At 34.6% G+C, this 23,932-nt stretch overlaps 1 protein-coding gene, 1 long non-coding RNA gene and 1 other non-coding gene across 4 annotated transcripts; 2 read left to right on the forward strand and 1 right to left on the reverse strand.

Moving 5' to 3' along the window:
* Positions 1-731: 731 nt before the first annotated feature.
* On the reverse strand, positions 732-813 carry TRNAS-CGA. Its single transcript has one exon. It is a non-coding gene; the product is annotated as a tRNA-Ser (tRNA).
* A 338-nt stretch (positions 814-1,151) lies between these two features.
* Positions 1,152-3,573, forward strand: LOC111811704 (BTB/POZ domain-containing protein At3g22104-like). The gene is made up of 3 exons (XM_023698713.1): positions 1,152-1,444; positions 1,915-2,817; positions 2,886-3,573. Exons 2-3 carry the CDS (start codon positions 1,936-1,938, stop codon positions 3,327-3,329), a joined length of 1,326 nt encoding a protein of 441 aa, XP_023554481.1. The 5' UTR covers positions 1,152-1,444; positions 1,915-1,935; the 3' UTR covers positions 3,330-3,573.
* Positions 3,574-4,630: 1,057 nt separating this feature from the next.
* Positions 4,631-22,847, forward strand: LOC111811853. Of its 2 annotated transcripts, XR_002817614.1 has the most exons (9): positions 4,631-4,853; positions 4,940-5,126; positions 5,470-5,632; positions 6,267-6,344; positions 6,918-7,100; positions 15,800-15,987; positions 16,069-16,294; positions 21,020-21,198; positions 22,507-22,847. It is a non-coding gene; the product is annotated as an uncharacterized LOC111811853 (long non-coding RNA). The 2 variants fall into 2 exon arrangements; XR_002817613.1 differs by lacking the exon at positions 22,507-22,847 and having other exon boundaries at positions 21,020-21,338.
* The last annotated feature ends 1,085 nt before the right edge of the window (positions 22,848-23,932 follow it).

The following is a 23,932-nucleotide window of genomic DNA, read 5'->3' on the forward strand; positions in this document are numbered from 1 at the left end:
ATATAAAAACTATTAAACTTATATAAACGTTTAATAACTTATAAATTTCAATTTTTAATTCATAACATATTAATAAAGAAAGTTTACGACTGGTTTTCAAATTAGTAGAAATGATCGACAGAGCCCAACAAATTTCGAGTTGTCTCTTTAAACACTCGGACATATAGACATATTTAAATTCTTTTATAATTTAAAATAAAAATTCTATTTTTATATATCATTTAAAGTTTTCTCCACCTTTCTAAGCTTGGGTCGAAGTTTGACCCTCAAAAGATTAAAGTATCTATACGTATATAAATTGAAGTGTTTGATATTGGTATTTAGAATTAATCAACATATAATTTTATAAATATTTATAAAACATAAAAATTAGCCATCAATCCCAAAATGAAAATTAATTAAATACGAACAATTTAATTATTGATAAAATAAAATTTAAAATACAAAAACTTTAGAAATTAGCATGTAAACCATAAAAAAGTAAAATAAAATAATTAATAAAATATAATTTAAAATACAAAAACTTTAGAAATTAGCATGTAAACCATAAAAAAGTAAAATAAAATTTAAAATACAAAAACTTCAGAAATTAGCATGTAAATAAAAAAGGATAATTAAAATAATTAAAATAAAAAAGTAAAATAAAATTTAAAATACACAAACTTTAGAAATTAGCATGTGAACCGTAAAAAAAGGAAGTGAATCATGGAATACAAAAATAAAGGAAAAATCGTCGACAGCAGGATTCGAACCTGCGCAGGCAAAGCCCAACAGATTTCGAGTCTGTCTCCTTAACCACTCGGACATATCGACTTTTGTTTCAACCTCGACAAATAAATATGAAAATAATATTACCTCATTTCGTTTTCTGCAAAAATCGTTTTTTTTTCTGGCTAGACACGATTCTGCTCTTGCATTTGCATTCGGAAAAACACAAAATTATAATGGAAAACAAATGTTTAAACCCCTGAAATGTTGGGTTTTCCAGAATGACATGTCTAACGAGAAAGCCACGAGCAAGACAAGACAATAAAGTTTTGAACTTAGTGGTTTCAAAAGATTATTATAAATGGTTACATTGTAATAATACAAAAATCATGAAGAAAAAATTTTATCTTTTGCAGGAATGTCAGATTGAGTTTCTAATTCCTCCTTTGTGTCCCCCCTTTTTGGCATTGGCATCGCCCATCGAGGAACTGTTTGACGTACCCTGTTCTCCTGTCTCGCTAAAAAAACAAATATTCTTCTTGTTGGCTAATGCCTATCAACGACGCCATTTCAAACCCTCATTCATATTCTTCTCGTTCCCAGTTTTGTTGATGCAATTCTCAGAAACCCCACTTCATTTTTGCTCTTCTTCCTCCATTGACCTTGTCTACGTGCCCCTTTCCGCCAGTGTTCATGTGGGTCATGCCCACATCTCCTTGTTCTTCTACTTCAGGAGGTTTCTTCTCGTGACCATTCATTTCCTCTTCTTCATTTAATGCTTTTTGTCTTCCAATTCAATCAACTATGCCACTGCCTTCTGATGGGTATCATGGGGCATTCATTGGTTTTCTTTGCTTAGATGATTAAGGGACATGTTTCTTCTGCCATTTATTGCTTTCAACGACCATTCATACTCCTCTTTCTGCTTTGCTGTATATACTTCACACTTCCACCTCCACTTTTTTGTTGCTCTCAATTTATTGTGTTCATTGTTTATTTATTTCATTCTATGTTTGTAATAAAGTTACATTAGAGAAGAACTTTTCCCCCTTTTGGGTCGCCTTTTCTTTTGATTTCCTTATCTTCTGTTCATGAACAGTGTAATGTTTCTTTGTTTCTATGCAACTTTAAGGCACTGTACTTTCTTTCTCTCCTTCTTGTTCTTCGCTTCTGAACTTGTTCGTTACATTAATGCTTCGTATTCAGACTGATTGAGCTGCAGAATTCATGGAAAAGGCTACACAATTCGTTGATCTTGTAAAAACCCAGAAATCTTTTGAGGAGATCAAGTACTGGACATGGTCAGAGCTTCTGATTGCTTTGAAGCAATGTCAAGAATCATTAGCAAACTCATCCACTATGCTGAAAAAATGCATGGATTTGCTTTGCCAAAAGATCAGTTTGGCTGATAATGGAGCAAGTTCATCTGCTTCATCTGTTAATAGTTCAAGATTTCGTTTATCTTGTGATAGCAAAAGCACTGAAAGCTTAAAGACAAATTCTGCTTCCACAACTTGGTGGTTTGATGATCTATTGGTTTTCACCATTGAATCTCTTGAAATCTTTGTTCAATCCATGATCTTGCACGAGTTCGACCAAATTCTTCTAAGCAAATTCCTCATTCATTTCCAGAAATCCAAGTTCCTTACTGCAGCTACTGATGAAAAGAGGAAAGTAATTGAGTCTGTCGTCGATATGCTCGACACGCTCGATGAAAACGTGCTGTCTTTGAAGGCGTTATTCGACATTCTACGAGTTTCCTTAGGCTTGAACATAAATAAAGACAGCAAGAATAGGTTGGAGGCCATGATTGGTTCAAGGTTGGGTCATGCTACATTGGACAATTTGCTTGTTCCTTCCCCATGTGGAGCAAACTACCTATATGATGTCAAACTTGTTCTTAGACTGTTCAAGGCATTTTTATCAGGAGGACTCAATCAAGCATCTCAATTAAGTAAAGCTGCTAATTTGATGGACTTATACATGGCTGAGGTCGCACCGGATCCGTGTCTTAAGTCGTCGAGGTTCCTCGCTCTTGCATTAGCCGTTCCTGACTCGGCCAGGAAGTCCTATGATGAAATGTACCATGCCATAGATCTGTACTTTGAGGTATTAACTTAGCTCATGTAGTTTGTTTAAATTCGTAGCTTAGAACTAAAGTTGTTTAGTTTTGGTAGATGCATGCAGGAATGACAGAAGAGGAGAAGGAGAAAATAAGCTGTGCATTGAACCACAAGAAGCTCTCCTATGAAGTTGGTATTCATTTCTCTAAGAACACGAAATTTCGATCGAGATCGACTCGGTCGATACCCGAAAGTCCGAAACCAGAGACGGAAAGCTTACTTGAAAACATAAACTACTCAAAATCTCTGATAAACTGGCCTCATAATCTCACAAAAGAAGAGAAATCTTCAGAACAAATTGTGCTGTATCATGGGAAGTTTGATGTTGTTCCTGCTGATAATGAGAGATTCAAAGTTCAATTGGAAGGAATGCAATGGAGAGTGGTGGAATTGGAGAAGCTGTGTAGAAAAATGCAGACCCAAATGAGAAAGATTTTGAAGTCTCGAGTGGCTTCGAGTCATTGTCAAGTTAAATCATTGCCTAAGCTATGTTCATAGTGAAATATGTGCTCTGTTCTTCTGCTGTTCTTACAGCTTTCTCTGTGTGTTTAGCAGATTGAGTTTGGTTGTAAAGTTAGAACAAGAACAAGGAAGGTGATGATGGGTTTATCCACAAACCCAATTATTCTCGTGAATTATTGCTGCAAAGTTATGGTGTGAACGAGATTGAAAGCTGATGGTCGAGTCTTTTTCGATGTCACTCTCGTTTTGAGGCCTCTTTTTATTGAAAGTTGCAACTTGACAAAAGCTATACAATGCATAAAAATTGTAATAGTTTTACACCTAGACATGTTACGTATCGTCATCAATCTCACGATTTTAAAGTGCCTCTACTTGTGAGATTTTAAAGTGCGTCTACTAAGAAGAGGTTTTCACACTCTTATAACGAATATTTCGTTCCCCTCTCCAACCCATGTGAGATCTCACAATCCACCCCCTTGAGGCCCAACGTCTTCATTGGCACATTGCTCGTTCCCTTTTCTAATGGACGTGGGATCTCACAACCTACTTCCTTAGGGGGCCCAATGTCCTCGGTAGCACATTGCCCGATATTTGGCTTTGATGCCATTTGTAATGGCTCAAATCCACACTTGACAGATATTGTTTTAAAACGTGTGTTCTAAGAAGATATTTCTACACTCTTCTAAAGAATGTTTCATTCATCTCTCTAATTGATGTAGGATCTCGCAAAATGCATGTTCTAAGGAGATATTTCTACACTTTTCTAAAGAATGTTTCGTTCCCCCTTTAACCGATCTAGGATCTCGCAAAAATATATTCACCTTTTTGTATGTTCTCAGGCTATTTTGGTAAACCAAGAAACCGGTGACTGTATCTAGCCATGACATCTTATGAAACTTATTTGGCTATTTGGTCTTCTACGAGATTTAAACGTACAGTTTCAAGCTCCAATTCCTCTTTTTTGTTACAATCAAGCTTCTATACAATTTGCTTCCAATCCGCAGGTTGTCGCTTCTTTCGAGATAAGCTTGAGACAGGTATTAAGTTAATGTCGATATGATCCAAACCATAACCATAAGTATTTTTGACTAATGTTTAAAAAATGAAATCGAAAACTAAGAAAAATGGTTTTTAATTTTTATTTTTTTTTATCTCTAGAATTCTTAGAGAAATGCAAGTGTTAAAAAAAAAAAAAAAAAATGGTAAAAACACAAACCTAAATATTAAAAATGGAAAAATAAGAAGAAAATGCTAATTCTAATTTTATATTTTAGTAACGGGCCTAACGGGTATCTAAATAGATAATAAATGCTAAATATTAGCGGTAGCGGGGCAAAATCAACGGACATATTTCGTTGTGCAGCTCCCGCGTGGCCAAGGCATCTGGAGTGGCTTGCTTATGGCTTTCCCGCTAGAATCAGAGCGCTCCATCAACGGCCTCTTCTCTTTTGAGTGTTCGTTGCCGAAATCAAACGCTAGATCATTACCAGGCAATCGGAGGAAGAGAGAGAGAAGAATCGAAAGAAGTTTCTCGACTCGTCTCGGTGATGAAAAATAGAGGTAATGTACGGCTGGCTATTCTGTTCGTCACGGGATTCGCATTCGTTCCACTCGAGCCTCACTCGCACTCTGTTTTCTGTTGGCAGGGTATTTTCTTCGACAAGTTCGTGATCCAAGCGGGGGCGGATTTTTCAGAAGTGTGCGACTGATCTGGCGATGATGAATTCGACGGTGAAGTTCATATTTCGAAATACGGCCTCGTTTTTCGGCGTTCATGTCACTTCCACTCCGCTTCGGCTTTCGTATTCTCAGCTCACACTTGCCTCTGGAACTGTATGTAATCGCTATCCTAAACTCTTTGATTAAGCATAGGTAGTTCGATCTTGACTATTCTGTCCTGGGTTTGAAATTTTAAGTGTACGGCTGGCTATTCCGATTTAGGGGTTTCTTGGAGAACTTCAGAGGTTAATCAAGGGATTTTTCGTTTTTATCGACACTCTCTGTATCTTTCGTGGTTTCGATTACGGAGGATTAGGGCGTTTTTAGTAGGTTCATTGCTCCTATGGTTACGTGATTATTATCTTGGACTCTTCGTTTCATTCTCCGTCATCTTCTATCTCTTCATTGTGTGAGGAGCCAAGGGACAAACCTGATATTAAAATTTATGTGTTGGCAGAAGAGAGCAGGACGACGAACTCTTATGTCAGTGAGATCTGTTCCAGTAACAGAGAGGGGAAGAACAATGCAGTTGCTCTTGATGAAGTGATTGCTTGGACAACAGAAAAGCAGTTGGTCTTGTCATTGATGCCGGTTGGATTTCGCATCTGCTAGGAATACTGGTATGATTCCCAGCCCAAGCCTGTGAAGTTGAATTTAAGTTTTCGGGGTCGTGGGAAGTAATTGTTGTTTTGAAGGTTTATTTTATTTTATTTTATGTATTATTTGTTGGCTGTGAAGTTGTGTATTGTAGCTTTAGCTTCTTTAGATGTTACCTCTGTTTGGATTATGTCAAGTAAGAAGGGATCACAAAATATTGCTTGAAACATGTCTGGCAATGCTACTAATTCTTAGGTTTCAGCTGGCAACAAGGATGTTGACCTACCAACTAGATAAGAAAAATGGAAAGCCTAGCTAAAAATGTTTTACCACAGCATTTGGAAGGCTTCCTCTCCCTTTTGTGTACATTTCATTACTTCAATTAAACTCAGTTTCTCTTCCCCCTCCCAAAAACATCCTCTGATTAAGTTATATGACATGATAACATCCTCTGATTAAGTTATCAAGTGTGATATATGCAGATTCTTCCATAGACAAATGTTTTACCAATTTGAACAACATTCAGTTTTCGCTGTTTTATATTTTCAATGTGTGAATTAGCCCTGCAAAATGAAGGACAAATTTTGTTTTATTTTCTATTAAGTTTACGAGTTAAAACTTTTTGACATTTTCTGTACCTTATTATTTCTTTTAAAGGTAGAAGAAAGAGTTTGATCAGCTGAAGAGGAAAATGGCAAAGTCTAAGAGAGAATTTGGTCTGCTGAAGAGGAAAAGGTAGAGTCTAAAAAAGATACAAGCATCTGATGTGAGTGAATTTAAAACGATGAAATTTCCAGAAAGTATGTTTTATGTTGTTGCTTAAGAATTTTTTTGTCTCTTACTTGCTTCATTGGAAATTATATGACTGCAAGTCACCTATCTCTTACTAGCTTGATTCATTGGAAATTATATGACTGCAAGTCACCTAACAAGGTGCAAAAATGTTTGAATGAGATTTGGCAATTGAAGAACACTAGAAATTATTCACGATCAACCATGTTGATTTTATGCATATGCAATAAAATGATTTAATTCTTGATGAAAAATTTTCAAAGTTGATATTTGGTGCTTATTTAACTATGTGCACAAAAATTATAGATAGGCATACCAAGTTTGGCTAATGCAAATATTATCTAAGATTATTCCTAAGACAAGCTAGAATCAGTGGGTTAAACTTCTACAAAAAAAAAACGGTTAATGTTCACTCACAATGGTTTCAAATTATCCATATCTCATTGGTTTGGCATTATTGCTCGTATTTCCTTTGCTAATGGAGAAGATTTTGATTGGTAACTATGAAAATTTCAGATGGAGGTGGAGCACATGGATGGAGATAATAAAGATGAGGGCATTCTACAAGGTATCCAACTCCGGTTGCTACTTTCAACACTCCTTCACGTAAGAAATTTTCTATTTGACATCATGAACTACATATGTGCAACCTAGTTCTCACAGGAATTACTTTGTTGGCAATGTTGTGGCTCTAATAAGGTTAGTTTCCTATTTTTACTTTTTATTATATCTTTTTTTTTTCTTTTCTTTTCTGCTGTTCCTGGTGCTATACTGGTATCATGTTTTTTGTTTCAAGAGTACATGGTTAAACTACAACAAAGAATTGTAATGAATGTTAAAGTTGAAAGAGGTTCATGAGTAAAGAATTAAATGACATCTTTTGTTTTATGAGTGTTTTAGGTAGTTGGGAATAGTTTTTTTAAAAGAAAAATGAAGCTTTCATTGAGATCAAATGAAAGAATACAAGAGGAACACAAAAAAAAAAAAAAAAAAAAAAAAAAAAAAAAAAAAAAAAAAAAAAAAAAAAAAAAAATTGTGGGTAAAAGTATGAGAATGGAGGAGATATAGGACTATTCAAAAGGTTAAGAACCGAAAATGGAAGTTTGTTCAAATTGGAGATTCGAAAAGCTTATTTTGGAACCAAGAAATAGGATGTCATATGCCATGAGAAGTAGGAAAGAATTTATATCAAGGAAAAGAAAAAGTGAAGAATTGTTGGAATCAAGGAATAAGGGATCTCAAATGAAATTTTGTGGAATTTTAGAGGAAGGAAGCACTCGAATAAAAAGATTTGCTTAATTGGTTGGTGATAAGGAAAAGTTAAATTGTATTTGGTCTATAAGTTCGTTAATGTACAATCTTTTGGATGTTTTTAGTTTGTGATGGTTATGTAAGTAAGGAAGGAAGAAAGATAAGTTTGGATAAGATTATTGTGGGTAAAAGTATGAGAATGGTGGATAAAGGACTATTCAAAAGGTTAAGAACCGAAAATGAAAGTTTGTTCAAATTGAAGATTCTAAAAGCTTATTTTGGAACCTAGAAATAGAATGTCATATGCCATGAGAAGTAGGAAAGAATTTATATCAAGGATATGGAAAAGTGAAGAATTATTGGAATCAAGGAATAAGGGATCTCAAAAGAAAGTTTGTGGAATTTTAGAGGAAGGAAGCACTCGAATAAAAGGATTTGCTTAATTGGTTGGTGATAAGGAAAAGTTAAATTCTATTTGGTCTATAAGTTCGTTAATGGACAATCTTTTGGATATTTTTAGTTTGTGATGGTTATGTATGCAAGGAAGCAAGGAAGATAAGTTTGGATAAGAGAATTGTGCGTAAAAGTATGAGAATGGAGGAGATATAGGACTATTCAAAAGGTTAAGAACTGAAAATGGAAGTTTGTTCAAATTGGAGATTCGAAAAGCTTATTTTGGAACCAAGAAATAGGATGTCATATGCCATGAGAAGTAGGAAAGAATTTATATCAAGAATATGGAAAAGTGAAGAATTGTTGGAATCAAGGAATAAGGGATCTCAAAAGAAAGTTTGTGAAATTTTAGAGGAAGGAAGCACTCGAATAAAAGGATTTGCTTAATTGGTTGGTGATAAGGAAAAGTTAAATTCTATTTGGTCTATAAGTTTGTTAATGGTTATGATGGTTATGTATGCAAGGAAGGAAGATAAGTTTGGATTAGAGAATTGTGGGTAAAAGTATGAGAATGGTGGATAAAGGACTATTCAAAATGTTAGAACCGAAAATGGAAGTTGGTTCAAATTGAAGATTCGAAAAGCTTATTTTGGAACCAAGAAATAGGAGTTAATACATGAGAAGTATGAAAGAATTTACATCAAGGATATGGAAAAGTGAAGAATGGTTGGAATCAAGGAATAAGGGATCTCAAAAAAAAGTTTTTGGAATTTTAGAGAAGGAAGCACTCGAATAAAAGGATTTTCTTAATTGGTTGGTGATAAGGAAAAGTTAAATTCTATTTGGTCTATAAGTTCGTTAATGCACAATCTTTTGGATATTTTTAGTTTGTGATGGTTATGTATGCAAGGAAGCAAGAAAGATAAGTTTGGATAAGAGAATTATGGGTAAAAGTATGAGAATGGTGGATATAGGACAATTCAAAAGGTTAAGAACCGAAAATGGAAGTTGGTTCAAATTGGAGATTCGAAAAACTTATCTTGGAACCAAGAAATAGGACGTCATATGCCATGAGAAGTAGGAAAGAATTTATATCAAGGATATGGAAAAGTGAAGAATTGTTGGAATCAAGGAATAAGGGATCTCAAAAGAAAGTTTGTGGAATTTTAGAGGAAGGAAGCACTCGAATAAAAGGATTTGCTTAATTGGTTGGTGATAAGGAAAAGTTAAATTCTATTTGGTCTATAAGTTCGTTAATGCACAATCTTTTGGATATTTTTAGTTTGTGATGGTTATGTATGCAAGGAAGCAAGAAAGATAAGTTTGGATAAGAGAATTATGGGTAAAAGTATGAGAATGGTGGATATAGGACAATTCAAAAGGTTAAGAACCGAAAATGGAAGTTGGTTCAAATTGGAGATTCGAAAAACTTATCTTGGAACCAAGAAATAGGACGTCATATGCCATGAGAAGTAGGAAAGAATTTATATCAAGGATATGGAAAAGTGAAGAATTGTTGGAATCAAGGAATAAGGGATCTCAAAAGAAAGTTTGTGGAATTTTAGAGGAAGGAAGCACTCGAATAAAAGGATTTGCTTAATTGGTTGGTGATAAGGAAAAGTTAAATTCTATTTGGTCTATAAGTTCGTTAATGCACAATCTTTTGGATATTTTTAGTTTGTGATGGTTATGTATGCAAGGAAGCAAGAAAGATAAGTTTGGATAAGAGAATTATGGGTAAAAGTATGAGAATGGTGGATATAGGACAATTCAAAAGGTTAAGAACCGAAAATGGAAGTTGGTTCAAATTGGAGATTCGAAAAACTTATCTTGGAACCAAGAAATAGGACGTCATATGCCATGAGAAGTAGGAAAGAATTTATATCAAGGATATGGAAAAGTGAAGAATTGTTGGAATCAAGGAATAAGGGATCTCAAAAGAAAGTTTGTGGAATTTTAGAGGAAGGAAGCACTCGAATAAAAGGATTTGCTTAATTGGTTGGTGATAAGGAAAAGTTAAATTCTATTTGGTCTATAAGTTCGTTAATGGACAATCTTTTGGATATTTTTAGTTTGTGATGGTTATGTATGCAAGGAAGCAAGGAAGATAAGTTTGGATAAGAGAATTAGGGGTAAAAGTATGAGAATGGTGGATAACGGACTATTCAAAAGGTTAAGAACCGAAAATGGTAGTTTGTTCAAATTGGAGATTCAAAAAGCTTATTTTGGAACCTAGAAATAGGATGTCATATGCCATGAGAAGTAGGAAAGAATTTATATAAAGGATATGGAAAAGTGAAGAGTTGTTGGAATCAAGGAATAAGGGATCTCTGAAGAAAGATTGTGGAATTTTAGAGGAAGGAAGCACTCGAATAAAAGGATTTGCTAAATTGGTTGGTGATATGGAAAAGTTAAATTCGATTTGGTCTATAAGTTCGTTAATGGATAATCTTTTGGATATTTTTAGTTTGTGATGGTTATGTATGTAAGGAAGGAGGGAAGATAAGTTTGGATAAGATTATTGTGGGTAAAAGTATGAGAATGGTAGATATAGGACTATTCAAAAGGTGAAGAACCGAAAATGGAAGTTTGTTCAAATTGGAGATTCGAAAAGTTTATTTTGGAACCCTGAAATAGGATGTCATATGCCATGAGAAGTAGGAAAGAATTTATATCAAGGATATAGAAAGTGAAGAATTGTTGGAATCAAGGAATAAGGGATCTCAAAAAAAAGTTTTTGGAATTTTAGAGGAAGGCAGCACTCGAATAAAAGGATTTGCTTAATTGTTTGGTGATAAGGAAAAATTAAATTCTATTTGATCTATAAGTTCGTTAATGCACAATCTTTTGGATATTTTTAGTTTGTGATGGTTATGTATGCAAGGAAGCAAGGAAGATAAGTTTGGATAAGAGAATTGTGCGTAAAAGTATGAGAATGGAGGAGATATAGGACTATTTAAAAGGTTAAGAACTGAAAATGGAAGTTTGTTCAAATTGGAGATTCGAAAAGCTTATTTTGGAACTAAGAAATAGGATGTCATATGCCATGAGGAGTAGGAAAGAATTTATATCAAGGAAAAGGAAAAGTGAAGAATTGTTGGAATCAAGGAATAAGGGATCTCAAATGAAAGTTTGTGGAATTTTAGAGGAAGGAAGCACTCGAATAAAAAGATTTGCTTAATTGGTTGGTGATAAGGAAAAGTTAAATTGTATTTGGTCTATAAGTTCGTTAATGTACAATCTTTTGGATGTTTTTAGTTTGTGATGGTTATGTAAGTAAGGAAGGAAGAAAGATAAGTTTGGATAAGATTATTGTGGGTAAAAGTATGAGAATGGTGGATAAAGGACTATTCAAAAGGTTAAGAACCGAAAATGAAAGTTTGTTCAAATTGAAGATTCTAAAAGCTTATTTTGGAACCTAGAAATAGAATGTCATATGCCATGAGAAGTAGGAAAGAATTTATATCAAGGATATGGAAAAGTGAAGAATTATTGGAATCAAGGAATAAGGGATCTCAAAAGAAAGTTTGTGGAATTTTAGAGGAAGGAAGCACTCGAATAAAAGGATTTGCTTAATTGGTTGGTGATAAGGAAAAGTTAAATTCTATTTGGTCTATAAGTTCGTTAATGCACAATCTTTTGGATATTTTTAGTTTGTGATGGTTATGTATGCAAGGAAGCAAGGAAGATAAGTTTGGATAAGAGAATTGTGCGTAAAAGTATGAGAATGGAGGAGATATAGGACTATTCAAAAGGTTAAGAACTGAAAATGGAAGTTTGTTCAAATTGGAGATTCGAAAAGCTTATTTTGGAACTAAGAAATAGGATGTCATATGCCATGAGGAGTAGGAAAGAATTTATATCAAGGAAAAGGAAAAGTGAAGAATTGTTGGAATCAAGGAATAAGGGATCTCAAAAGAAAGTTTGTGGAATTTTAGAGGAAGGAAGCACTCGAATAAAAGGATTTGCTTAATTGGTTGGTGATAAGGAAAAGTTAAATTCTATTTGGTCTATAAGTTCGTTAATGCACAATCTTTTGGATATTTTTAGTTTGTGATGGTTATGTATGCAAGGAAGCAAGGAAGATAAGTTTGGATAAGAGAATTGTGCGTAAAAGTATGAGAATGGAGGAGATATAGGACTATTCAAAAGGTTAAGAACTGAAAATGGAAGTTTGTTCAAATTGGAGATTCGAAAAACTTATTTTGGAACCAAGAAATAGGATGTCATATGCCATGAGAAGTAGGAAAGAATTTATATCAAGGATATGGAAAAGTGAAGAATTGTTGGAATCAAGGAATAAGGGATCTCAAAAGAAAGTTTGTGGAATTTTAGAGGAAGGAAGCACTCGAATAAAAGGATTTGCTTAATTGGTTGGTGATAAGGAAAAGTTAAATTCTATTTGATCTATAAGTTCGTTAATGCACAATCTTTTGGATATTTTTAGTTTGTGATGGTTATGTATGCAAGGAAGCAAGGAAGATAAGTTTGGATAAGAGAATTGTGCGTAAAAGTATGAGAATGGAGGAGATATAGGACTATTCAAAAGGTTAAGAACTGAAAATGGAAGTTTGTTCAAATTGGAGATTCGAAAAGCTTATTTTGGAACTAAGAAATAGGATGTCATATGCCATGAGAAGTAGGAAAGAATTTATATCAAGGAAAAGGAAAAGTGAAGAATTGTTGGAATCAAGGAATAAGGGATCTCAAATGAAAGTTTGTGGAATTTTAGAGGAAGGAAGCACTCGAAGAAAAGTATTTGCTTAATTGTTTGGTGATAAGGAAAAGTTAAATTCTATTTGGTCTATAAGTTCGTTAATGGACAATCTTTTGGATGTTTTTAGTTTGTGATGGTTATGTATGTAAGGAAGGAAGAAAGATAAGTTTGGATAAGATTATTGTGGGTAAAAGTATGAGAATGGTGGATATAGGACTATTCAAAAGGTTATGATCCGAAAATGGAAGTTTGTTCAAATTGGAGATTCGAAAAGCTTATTTTGGAACCAAGAAATAGGATGTCATATGGCATGAGAAGTAGGAAAGAATTTATATCCAGGATAAGGAAAAGTGAAGAATTGTTGGAACCAAGAANGAAAGGAGTAGTGCGTTGATGTGGTAGCAACCAGCTCATTTATTAACTTGGAGATCTTATGACAAAGTGGAGATTGTTGTAAATTGTCATAAGATTTTGATTTGATTTGGTGATGAGGAAAAGTTAAATTCTATTTGGTCTATCAGTTCGTTAATGCACAATCTTTTGGATATTTTTAGTTTGTGATGGTTATGTAGGTAAGGAAGGTAGATAAGTTTGAATAAGAGAATGGTGGCTAAAAGTATGAGAAAGGTGGATAAAAGACTATTCAAAACGTTGGAACTGAAAATGGAAGTTTCTTTAAATTGAAGATTCGAAAAGCTTATTTTGGAACCAAGATATAGGATGTCATATGCCATGAGAAGTAGGAAAGAATTTATATCAAGAATATGGAAAAGTGAAGAATTGTTGGAATCAAGGAATAATGGATCTCAAAAGAAAGTTTGTGTAATTTTAGAGGAAGCGAATAAAAAGATTTGCTTAATTTGTTGGTGATAAAGGAAAGTTTAATTGTATTTGGTCTATTTGTTCGATAATGGACAATCTTTTGGTTATGTTTAGTTTGTAATGGTTACGTATGTAAGGAAGCGAAGAATTGCCGTATGTTTGTTCAAATTAGAGATTTGAAAAGCTTATTTTGGAACCAAAAAATAGGATGTCATATGCCATGAGAAGTAGGAAAGAGTTTAAATGAAGGATTTGACAAACTGAAGAATTATTGGAATCAAGAAATAAAGGATAGCAAAACGACGTTTGTGGAATTTTAGAGGAAAGAAGCACCGGAATAAGTGGATTTGCTTTATTGGTTGGTGATAAAGTAAAGTTAAATTGTATTTTGTCTATAAGTTCGTCAATGAACAATTTTTTGGATATTTTTAATTTTTTATTGTTATGTAGGTATGTAATGAAGGAAGAATGATAAATTTGGATTAGGGAATTTCGGGCAACAGTATGAAAATGGTGGATGAAGGACTATTCGCTTTCATAAACATCAGAGGCGAAAACGGAAGTTTATTTAAATTTGATATTTGAAAAGTTTGTTTTGGAACCAAGCAAGAGGATGTCATATGCCATGAGAAGTAGGAAAGAATTTGAATCAAGAGCATGAAAAAGTGAAAAATTGTTGGAATCATGGAATAAGGGATAACAAAACGAGAAAGGAAGGACTAGAACAGGAGGATTTGCTTAATTGGTTGGTGATAAAGAATTGTTAAATTGTATTTGGTCTATAAGTTCGTTAATGGACAATCTTTTAGACATATTTTTAGTGTGGCGTGGTTATGTATGTCAAGAAGGAAGGAGATAAGTTTGGATAAGTTAATTGTCGGTAAATGTATGAGAATGGTGGATAAATGACTGTTCACTTTCATAAACGTTAAACCGGGAATGGAAGTTTATTTAAATTGAAAATTTGAAATGCTTATTTTGGAACCAAGAAATAGGATGTCATATGCCATGAGAGTAGGAAAGAATTTAATCAAGGACATGGAAAAGTGAAGAATTTTTGAAATGAGGAACAAGGGATCGAAAAACGATGTGTGTGAAATTGTAGAGGAAGGAAGCACTAGAATAAAAGGGTTTGCTTAATTGGTTGGTGATAAAGAAATGTTAAATTGTATTTATCTATAAGTTCGTTAATGGACAATCTTTTGGACATATTTAATTTGTGATAGTCATGTATATAAGGAAGGAAGATAAGTTTTGATAAGAGAACCGTGGGTAAAGGTATGAGAATGGTGGATGAAGGACTATTATTCACATTCATAAACGTTAGAGTCGAAAATGGAAGTTTGGTTAAATTGGAGATTTGAAAAGCTTATTTTTTAACCAACAAAAAAGGATGTCATATGCCATGAGAAGTAGAAAAAAAGTTGAATCAAGGACACGAAAAAGTGTAGAATTGTTGGAATCAAGGAATAAGGGATAAAAAAAACGATGTGTGAAATTTTATATGAAGGAAGCATTAAAACAAAAGGATTTGCTTAACTGATTGGTGATAAAGAAAAGTTAAATTGTATTTGTTCTATAAATTTGTTAATGGACAATCTGCTTGGATATTTTTAGTTTGCGATGGTTATGTATGTAAGAATGGAAGTAAGATAAGTTTGGATAAGAGAATTGTGGTTAAAGTATGAGAACGGTGGATAAAAGACTATTCGCTTTCATAAACGTTAAAATCGAAAACGGAAGTTTGTTCAAATTGGAGATTTGAAAAAGCTTATATTTGTACCAACAAAAAGGATGTTTTATGCCATGAGAAAGTAGGATAGAATTTGAATGAAGGACATGGAAAAGTGAAGAATCCAGAAATAAGGTACAGCAAAAATAAAGTTAGTGAATAAGGGGATTTGCTTGGTCGGTGATAAAGACAGCCAAAGCTTGATATAGTTACAACTTTGGAACCACCAACCAAATACCGATGTTTCCGTTATCAAATAATAAAAGCTCAAGGTGATATTTCTTTTAGCAGTTTCTGACAGTATTGAAGCTTTTCTGATATTTTAGTTGTCTTCTTATATATGTAAAATCTTTATATTCGTAATTTTCTTTATGAGTTGTGTGTATGATCTGGAGTGTTGCTTATGCTCTGTGATATTTTTCTTCTGCGAGTTATGATTTGCTTTTGTCCAGAATGCTTTTGTTTAATTATCTCTCTGAATAGAAGCAACTTGATGGTACTGGTATCGAGCTATCGAGTCTCTTCAAGCAAATTGAGAGTCAGGCTTCTTATGGTTGCTATACTACTGAAGCTTGGAAAAAGAGGATACACTAGATGGGGTCTCAAGTAACTGGCGATCTTCTTGCATCTGTATCTGAAGCAGAGAACCCTTCACAAAGGCCTGTAAGGAGGTACAGCATGCCCTTATGGTATTGTGAAGCTTGTAGAAACTGAGATTTTCATTTCACATATGCATATAATGTCTGCTTTAGGTGTAGACGACATGGTAAACTTTTGGAGGAGGGCGCAAGTGGATATCTGTAGAAGAAATTCTCCACTCATGAGGTTGAGGGAATTGGAACATAAAATTTGGAAGTTGATGGGTGCTCTCTTAATAAAGTAACATTATTCGGCAGCAAGAACTAGGCTTCTATTTACTTGGCCAGCACTCCGCAGCTAGCTGCTGAAATGGGACTCAAATTTCCTGGAGTTGTTGAGGTACGTTTCGTTTTGTTTTGTAATTGTTTTTCTTTCTGTTCACATGCGATGTTCGGATTCTTTTGCGTCCCTCTTTGCATTTGCATTTTCATTTGCTTTGGGTCAATTTAGCAATAGCTTTGATTGCCTTTGGTTGGAAATTGTTGTGCAAAAACTCACTACACAACACTACACAAACGTACATAATCCTAGGTAGTAAATGATAAAAATTCGATCCCACTTGTGAAAATTTGATGAAACTAAGCAAAACTATGGTGCACAAATAGACTTTCAAATCTAAAATATTTAACACGAAAAAGACTTAAAAGAGGACAAAACATGCATAAAAATTATAAAACGCATTAGATAACACAATGTTACACAAGGGAAATTTCACAGGACGCCAATCTGAAAGCTTATGGAATTCACTTTTCTTGCCTTTAACGCTAAGTTTCTAACCTGTCAAAGTAACGCATTAGATAACGCGATGTTGCACAAGGGAAGTTTCACATGATGCCAATCTGAAAGCTTATGGAACTCACATTTCAATGCCAAGTTAAACATTTCTTTGAAAACTCAATGCTAATGAACACTAATAAAACCCAAATTCTCCAAAATCATCAGCTTGGAACGTGTAACGACCCTAGATTTGTATTAATCTAAAGTCGCTACCGTTACCATCATCTACACTCTTATGCGGAATTAAATATTTAAAACTTCATCTTAAAACACATACTTCATCTTAAAACACTTTCATGGACTTAGGTGTTCGAAAACATCTTAAAACAACATAAAGGAATACTAAATAAAACAAGTAAACCATTAAAGGTGAAAACACCTTGTATTAACCTAAGACTAAGAAATAAAATGCTACTATCCTATGCATGTGCCATGGTCTCTGATTGTGATGTCGTCATCAACCGTACAAGGGTGCCTTGCCTTCACCTCAAATAGAAGTAGCACACGGCTTGAGTATTTTAAGAAATACTCAGTAAGTGACCCCACTATTGGGGTCAGGAAAATACAAACACATACAACTCATGATCTAGGGACTTATCGTTAGAACCATCATAGGGGTGGCCTCCAGTCCGGACAAAATTGGATGTGTTGTACTTCCCTACACACAACCCACGTGCAAGTGTGGATCTCCAAGTAGTTTGCACCCTCCTTGGACCCATCATAGTTGAGCTAGCTCTGTCCGTAGCGACGTCCAGAGGTCAGCAGACCCTTGAGTGTCATGCGAGGTGTCACAATCGCACTCTTGCGGTAGTGGGACAGCAATTGTGCAGCACTCACGACTGACTTGTTCGCTATCGCAAGAGTGCGATTGTGATACCTCACATGACACTCAGGGGTCTACTGACCTCTGGACGTCGCTACGGGCAGCTAGCTCAACTATGATGGGTCCAAGGAGGGTGCGAACCGCCTGGGATCGATCCACACTCGCACGTGGGTTGTGTGTAGGGAAGTACTACACATTCAATTTTGTCCGGACTAGAGGCCACCTCTATGATAGTTTTAACGATAGGTTCCTAAATCATGAGTTGTATGTGTTTGCATTTCCTTGACCCCAATAGTGGGGTCACTTACTGAGTATTTCTTAAAATACTCAAGCCGTGCGCTACTTCTATTTAAGGTAAAAGCAAGGCACCCCTGTACGGTTGATGACGACATCGCAATCAGAGACCATGGCACATGCATAGGTTGGTAGCATTTTATTTTCTTAGTCTTTAAGTTAGTATAGGGTGTTTTCACTTTTAATGATTTACTTGTTTTATTTAGTATTCCTTTATGTTGTTTTAAGATGTTTTCGAACATGTAAGTCCATGACAATGTTTTAAGATGAAGTATGTGTTTTAAGATAAAGTTTTAAATATTTAATTCTGCATAAGAGTATAGATGATGGTGATGGTAGCGACTTTAGATTAATAGAAATCTAGGGTTACACATTCCAAACTTATGATTTTGGAGAATTTAGGTTTTATTAGTGTTCTTGCATTGAGTTTTCAAAGACATGTTGGCAAGGAAAGTGAGTTCTATAAGCTTTTAGATTGGCATCATGTGAAACTTCCCTTGTGTAACATTGTGTTACCTAATGCACTACTTCGACGGGGCAAAAACAGCTATTGGTTCCTAAATTTCACCGTTAAAGGCAAGAAAAGTGATTGTGCGGCACTTTTTTTAATCAAGCGAACAAGTCAGTCGTGAGAAATTCAGACGTCGCGGACAACGTCGGCTTATGTTTGGCCCTCGAGTCACATTGCGAAAAAAGGTTTAGAAAACGTGAGCGAGGAAATACATTTGAAAACGAATTGAAGAAAGCAACGTTATATGACTATAAGCAAATAAATAAATACCACGACTTAAATAACATATAACTTATGGTAGGAAGAAGTGACAACTAGTCATATCCCCTTATAGTATTGGAACATTTTACCCTTGACGAGTGTAGACATGGTTTTGGTGAATGGTCATACACCTCCGTATTGACCCAAATGTGAAATGGTCAAGGTCTATCTAGGATGAAAGCATATAAAAGGGGTTTAGAATGGGCATGCAACCATGGACAACACGTTCTGGATAAGCAAGACCGAGACATCTGCCATGCGGCTATAGGCAACACGCCTTGGACAAGCATGATTGTGACCCACTCAATTGGTTGATGTCTCTATCAACCGATTCTTTACAACTCGGTGTTGTAGGTTGAGGCTGACTTTACCTTGGACAAGCATGACTGTGACCCACTCAATTGGTTGACGTCTCTGTCAACTGATTCTTTACAACTCGGTGTTGTAGGTTGAGGCTGACTTTAAGTCTCTTCGACGCGCTTCCAGCTGAACTTAGTGTTGTGGAGTCTCTTCCAATCTGTAAGGAACTGTCGAAAACTACTTGGTTTGTTGACTATTGGCGTCTCTTGAGTCGAAGTTTCTCCTACTTCCTTTGCTTGGGGATTATTCTTCTTTGTGTGAGGTCGTGTCGCCTCTCTGTGCTTGACGTCTTCTGGGTCGAGAGAGTAATGTTTTATGTTATTGACGTGGACAATAGGGGCTAGTCTGCATCCATGGGCGCAATTGGATCCTATATGATGCCTTCCCGATCTTGTGGATAACTTCGACTGATCCATAGTATTTTCGCACCCGTCTTTGACTTTTGTTGCTTTGATCTTGGAGTTGATCTGACCTCAACTTAATCAGAACTCTCTCTTCTTCTTGAAACTGTCGTGGTCGATGCTTTCGACCAACCCTTCTCTTTCTTTGTCTGGATGGTACTTATACGCGACCCATGTGTTGTTACAGAGGTATGTCTCTATCTCCCTCCTTCGATGGAGATGTTGGCTTGGTGTCTCTCCCCAGCCCTTGGGTGATCACTAACAATAGTATTTGTGGGCCTAATGAACCCAACTGACAAGTCATTTAGCTGCTGCCTGTAGAATTCAGCTAGCTCGGATTAAGCCGTATAACATTCATTCGTGGTAGGCGAATTTGCCCCCGATATGACATCAACCTTGCTATTTATCTGCCTAGGTGGAGATAAATACTTTAACTGACTTCCTTGTCTCGTGTTGCGATGTTTCTGAATTGACCACGAGGCTTCGACATTTCCTGTGAAGAACTGAGAGCGGAGTTCTTGTTTCAAGCTATCCCAAGTGTCCACAATACATCGACCATCTTGAATGTCCATGTACAAACCTCCACCATAATTTTGCATCGTCGGCTAGATGCATTGTCGCCAGCGTGACCTTCGCTTCCTCTAACATGGTATTTGCGGCTCGAAAGTATTGTTCGAGGTAGAAGATAAATTTCTCTAGAGCCCTGGCATCTCAAACCCCACAAAAGGGCTTGGGCTCTGGGACCTTTATCTTGTTAAATTGTGCTACACTTCCAGTCGGGGTTTGGTCCCCGACCGCTCTCACAGTGAAGTTCTTGTTTGTAAATTATCTCTTTCCTCTTTAATTAACTGAGTTTTGGTGAGGCCATACCCAGTTTTTTTAAAGTTGTCGTGCCTATATAATTCCATATGGATATCGTCGTCATCACGCAGGGATTAGATGCTGCATGTCATGGGCGGATTTTAAGTACATTGATTTGGACACCAACTTCATATTTATTTAGTTGTTAGTTTGTTTGTTTCACCTAGTTTCTCTATGCATGCATGCCTGTTTATCGTAGATTTGGTGAATTAGAATACAGCAAGTGTCCTTGTGATTGTGCAAGGCTTAATATAGGATGAGTCATTTTATATGTAGCAGTTCAATATTAAAGTTTATTTACAATAAAGAAATGAAAACGGGAAGACTTATTTGCTCTATGAGATCTTCTTTAGGTATTAATTAAGATTTTTCAACCTGCTCCTTAGAAAAGTGTCACATGTCCAAAATTAGACTAAAGTTCATAGTGCGAGTTGCAAAAAAGTTCTAACATCACTCACATTGAATGTCGCTTAGTTGCACAATTCTAGTATCAGTCACGTTTTCCTGTCACTCGTGTCTGGTGGCGTCGATCTAGCCACAAAATTGCAGCGATAGTTGACAAGGATCCGTAGCTCTGCAATGAGGATTCATACAAAATCAGCTGATCACCCCGGTGATCATTGTTATTTTTATGGATGAACTATAAAATTTGTTCATGAAGTACATATAAAATTTATATGCTGTGTGCTCTGTTTGTAGAGATTTTCTGTTCCTAATATGAAGTGATAAATTTAAGACAATATTCACGTGAAAACTTTGGATTGTTTTTGATGCAGTACTGGGTAATCCAGAGTGATGTCCAAGGGAAAGGAACAGAACATCCATTAATTGGTGTTGTCTGTGGACACTTATTTGGTCTGAAGTTAGAGCATTATACAATTAATAGGCAGAGCCGGTAAGCTCCTGAACGAAGCGTCCACTGACTTTGAGAGTGCCATCAACATCATTAAGCACGGTAAGTCATCATCCCTTCTCCATGCCCATGCCTGTACTTACTCTCCTGCTTTACGCCACCCCCCCTGTTTTTTAAAAGAGAAAATAAGTATATCTAGGATTATACTCAAAAATTTGAATACATTGATTGGATTAAAAAGACTAATTTCACAATCTCAAAAAACACAAAAGCCAAAACGAATATCTTTGAAATGACCTCAAACTTAGCAATGTGATTGGATTTTTGTGAAGCTTGAGATGCCAAAATTTGAACACATCCCTTCCATTATAAACAACTGCACATAATCCAATCTCTATTAAACAATGGAGATCTACACAACATAATTAATGAATAATGTTGTACTAAAAGAATTAATGAATAATGTAAAATAATTCAAATAAAAAAAATCTGATGTTTATTGATATTTAGTAGTTATTCAGCAAAGGGGAACTGCTCACAGCCTAAAAGCCTGTTTCTACTGCGCTCTGTAGCTTTACCAACTTCTCTGTCACATCGTCCTTTTTTCCTCTTTCTTCATAGGTTATCCCTCAGATATTTTCTATCATAAATCTTACTGGTTTAAATTACAATTTTTATATATGTATTTTTATATTTATGTTTATTTAATCTTTCATTTTTCAAAATTACTAATTTTTTTAAAATTTTGATTTTTTGCAAATTTCACAGATTTATTGAACACAAATTTCAAAATTTTGAGTTTTTAAACATAAAATTTAAATTTATAAAAAATTTAAAATTGTCATTAATTAAACATTTTTAAAAGCATTTCATAATATATATAATATTTTTTTATAAGACATTATTGACAAAAAGAAAATTTAAGGATTTGAACCATTACTTTCCCATTTTCTTGAACTTAATAAAAACAATTACAAATTAAGTTTTTTTTTTTTTTTTCAACCTATTCAATTTAGTTTAACATCTAAAAAATCATAAAAATTAAGGAGAGGTACTTTAGTAATTATAACATGTCTAATTTCAAAGAAATTTCTATTTTTATTGCGTTCCCATAGCCTGTATTTATCCGTTACATCTACTATGTAATTAAACCATTAATAATTGAAAATAATATAACACCCTTTAGTAAAATAATAAATCACGTGCAGGTGAATACAATTATCAGTAATATGAAATTATTAAAGTTTCTTGATATCTTACCTCCATTTGCGGCTACGGGATTTTTATAAAGAAAAAGCTATCTAATTTCCTTATTTCTTTTTATTTATTTTATTTTCCGAAGATAATTTCGTACAATGCAATAAATATATTTTCTAGTCCATGACACGTCAGTAGCCATCAACATGCCAGCCTGTCCAAATAAAGGCAAAATTTTGAATTGGGTCATACGGGATTGGCTTTTGCCGAAGTTACCTAAAAGTTTAGGGCTGTACCTATAATCCAAAGGGCAAGGGAGTTCTCTCTTCCACGTGGCGATCTTTTATTGGTCTGTGACGGAGAGAGAGAATTTTGGGTGGAGCATAGTGTTTCTTCTTTTTGTGGGTCATGGAATAGTCATTTTTTTCTCTCCAGCTTGCATGATTAAAGTTATTTCACATTATGTTTGGGACAGTAACAGTTGTAAAGTCACTCTCCTAAATGATTCCTTCAAATCTTGTGTACATTAAATAAATGTTCAACATTTTTTTCTATTTTTTTATACCATATGATAAGATGCAAATCCAATCCTACACTCCCCTCACCCTTAAATATCCATACTTTCATATTTTTCTTATTTTATATTGATTTTCTTTTCAATATTTAAATTAATGTTTTTTTCTTTTAGCTCAACTCTCGGGATGGAGAAATTTGAACGTTTGTACTCTTGACCGAAGGTACATATCTTAACTAGTTTAGTTATATTCAAACTGATACTCGATTTTTTGGTATATTAGTTTATAGTTTATATGTTAATTTATATAACCTTTTTGTTGTCTATTTCATTCGTCACCCTTAATTAATGTCTATTTTATAGGTTTGTTGATTTTTTGTTTGTTTAAAATCATTAACATTTTCACAAACATTTTTTTCGTTTTTGGATAATTGGAGAAAGAGCCAAAAAATTTATGAAGATGAACTAAAATGATATATACAATTTAGAAGAAGAAATTAAAAGAGAAAAATTTAAAACAACTTTTTGGTAAGCTTTTTTAAAGTAAGACAAGCCAAGAGGGGACCTTCTCATTTTCCTCCTTCTGTCTATTGTTGCTGTCATATTTATAATATTGGATGCAGATTTAAATTTTTTAATGTTTCTTAATATCTATATACAAATTTGAAACAATATTATAATTTCTTTGATTTAATGGTACAGAAGTGTTGAGACATTAAAAGACTCGTCCAATAATTTCTGGCGAAAATGTGGAGGATGTTGTTTGATTAAAAAATTGAAAATGGGGAGGGGATAGGGTAAGGGAAGGTACAAGGGGTAGTACCATTCCAGCTAGCACTTACCTTACACTCATGCACCTACGTAAACACACAAAAGACAAATACGTGAAGACAATGTCTCCCCCCACTCTGTTTTTGTTTTAATTTGTTTATTTTCACCCAGCTGTACTCTACTTTCTTCTTCATTTTTACTATGGTTTCATAGTAAATAATTTTTAATCTTATATTATTCTTGGATATTTGTTGATATAACCGATAATGTACGAGTAGTATCTTACTAATTATGAGGATATTTCTTGTTTGTGAGACGGTTTTGAGGATTGTTGGGAGGGAGTTACATGTTGGC

The sequence above is a fragment of the Cucurbita pepo genome, chromosome LG15 (assembly GCF_002806865.2).
Source record: "Cucurbita pepo subsp. pepo cultivar mu-cu-16 chromosome LG15, ASM280686v2, whole genome shotgun sequence".
Lineage (NCBI taxonomy): Eukaryota > Viridiplantae > Streptophyta > Magnoliopsida > Cucurbitales > Cucurbitaceae > Cucurbita > Cucurbita pepo.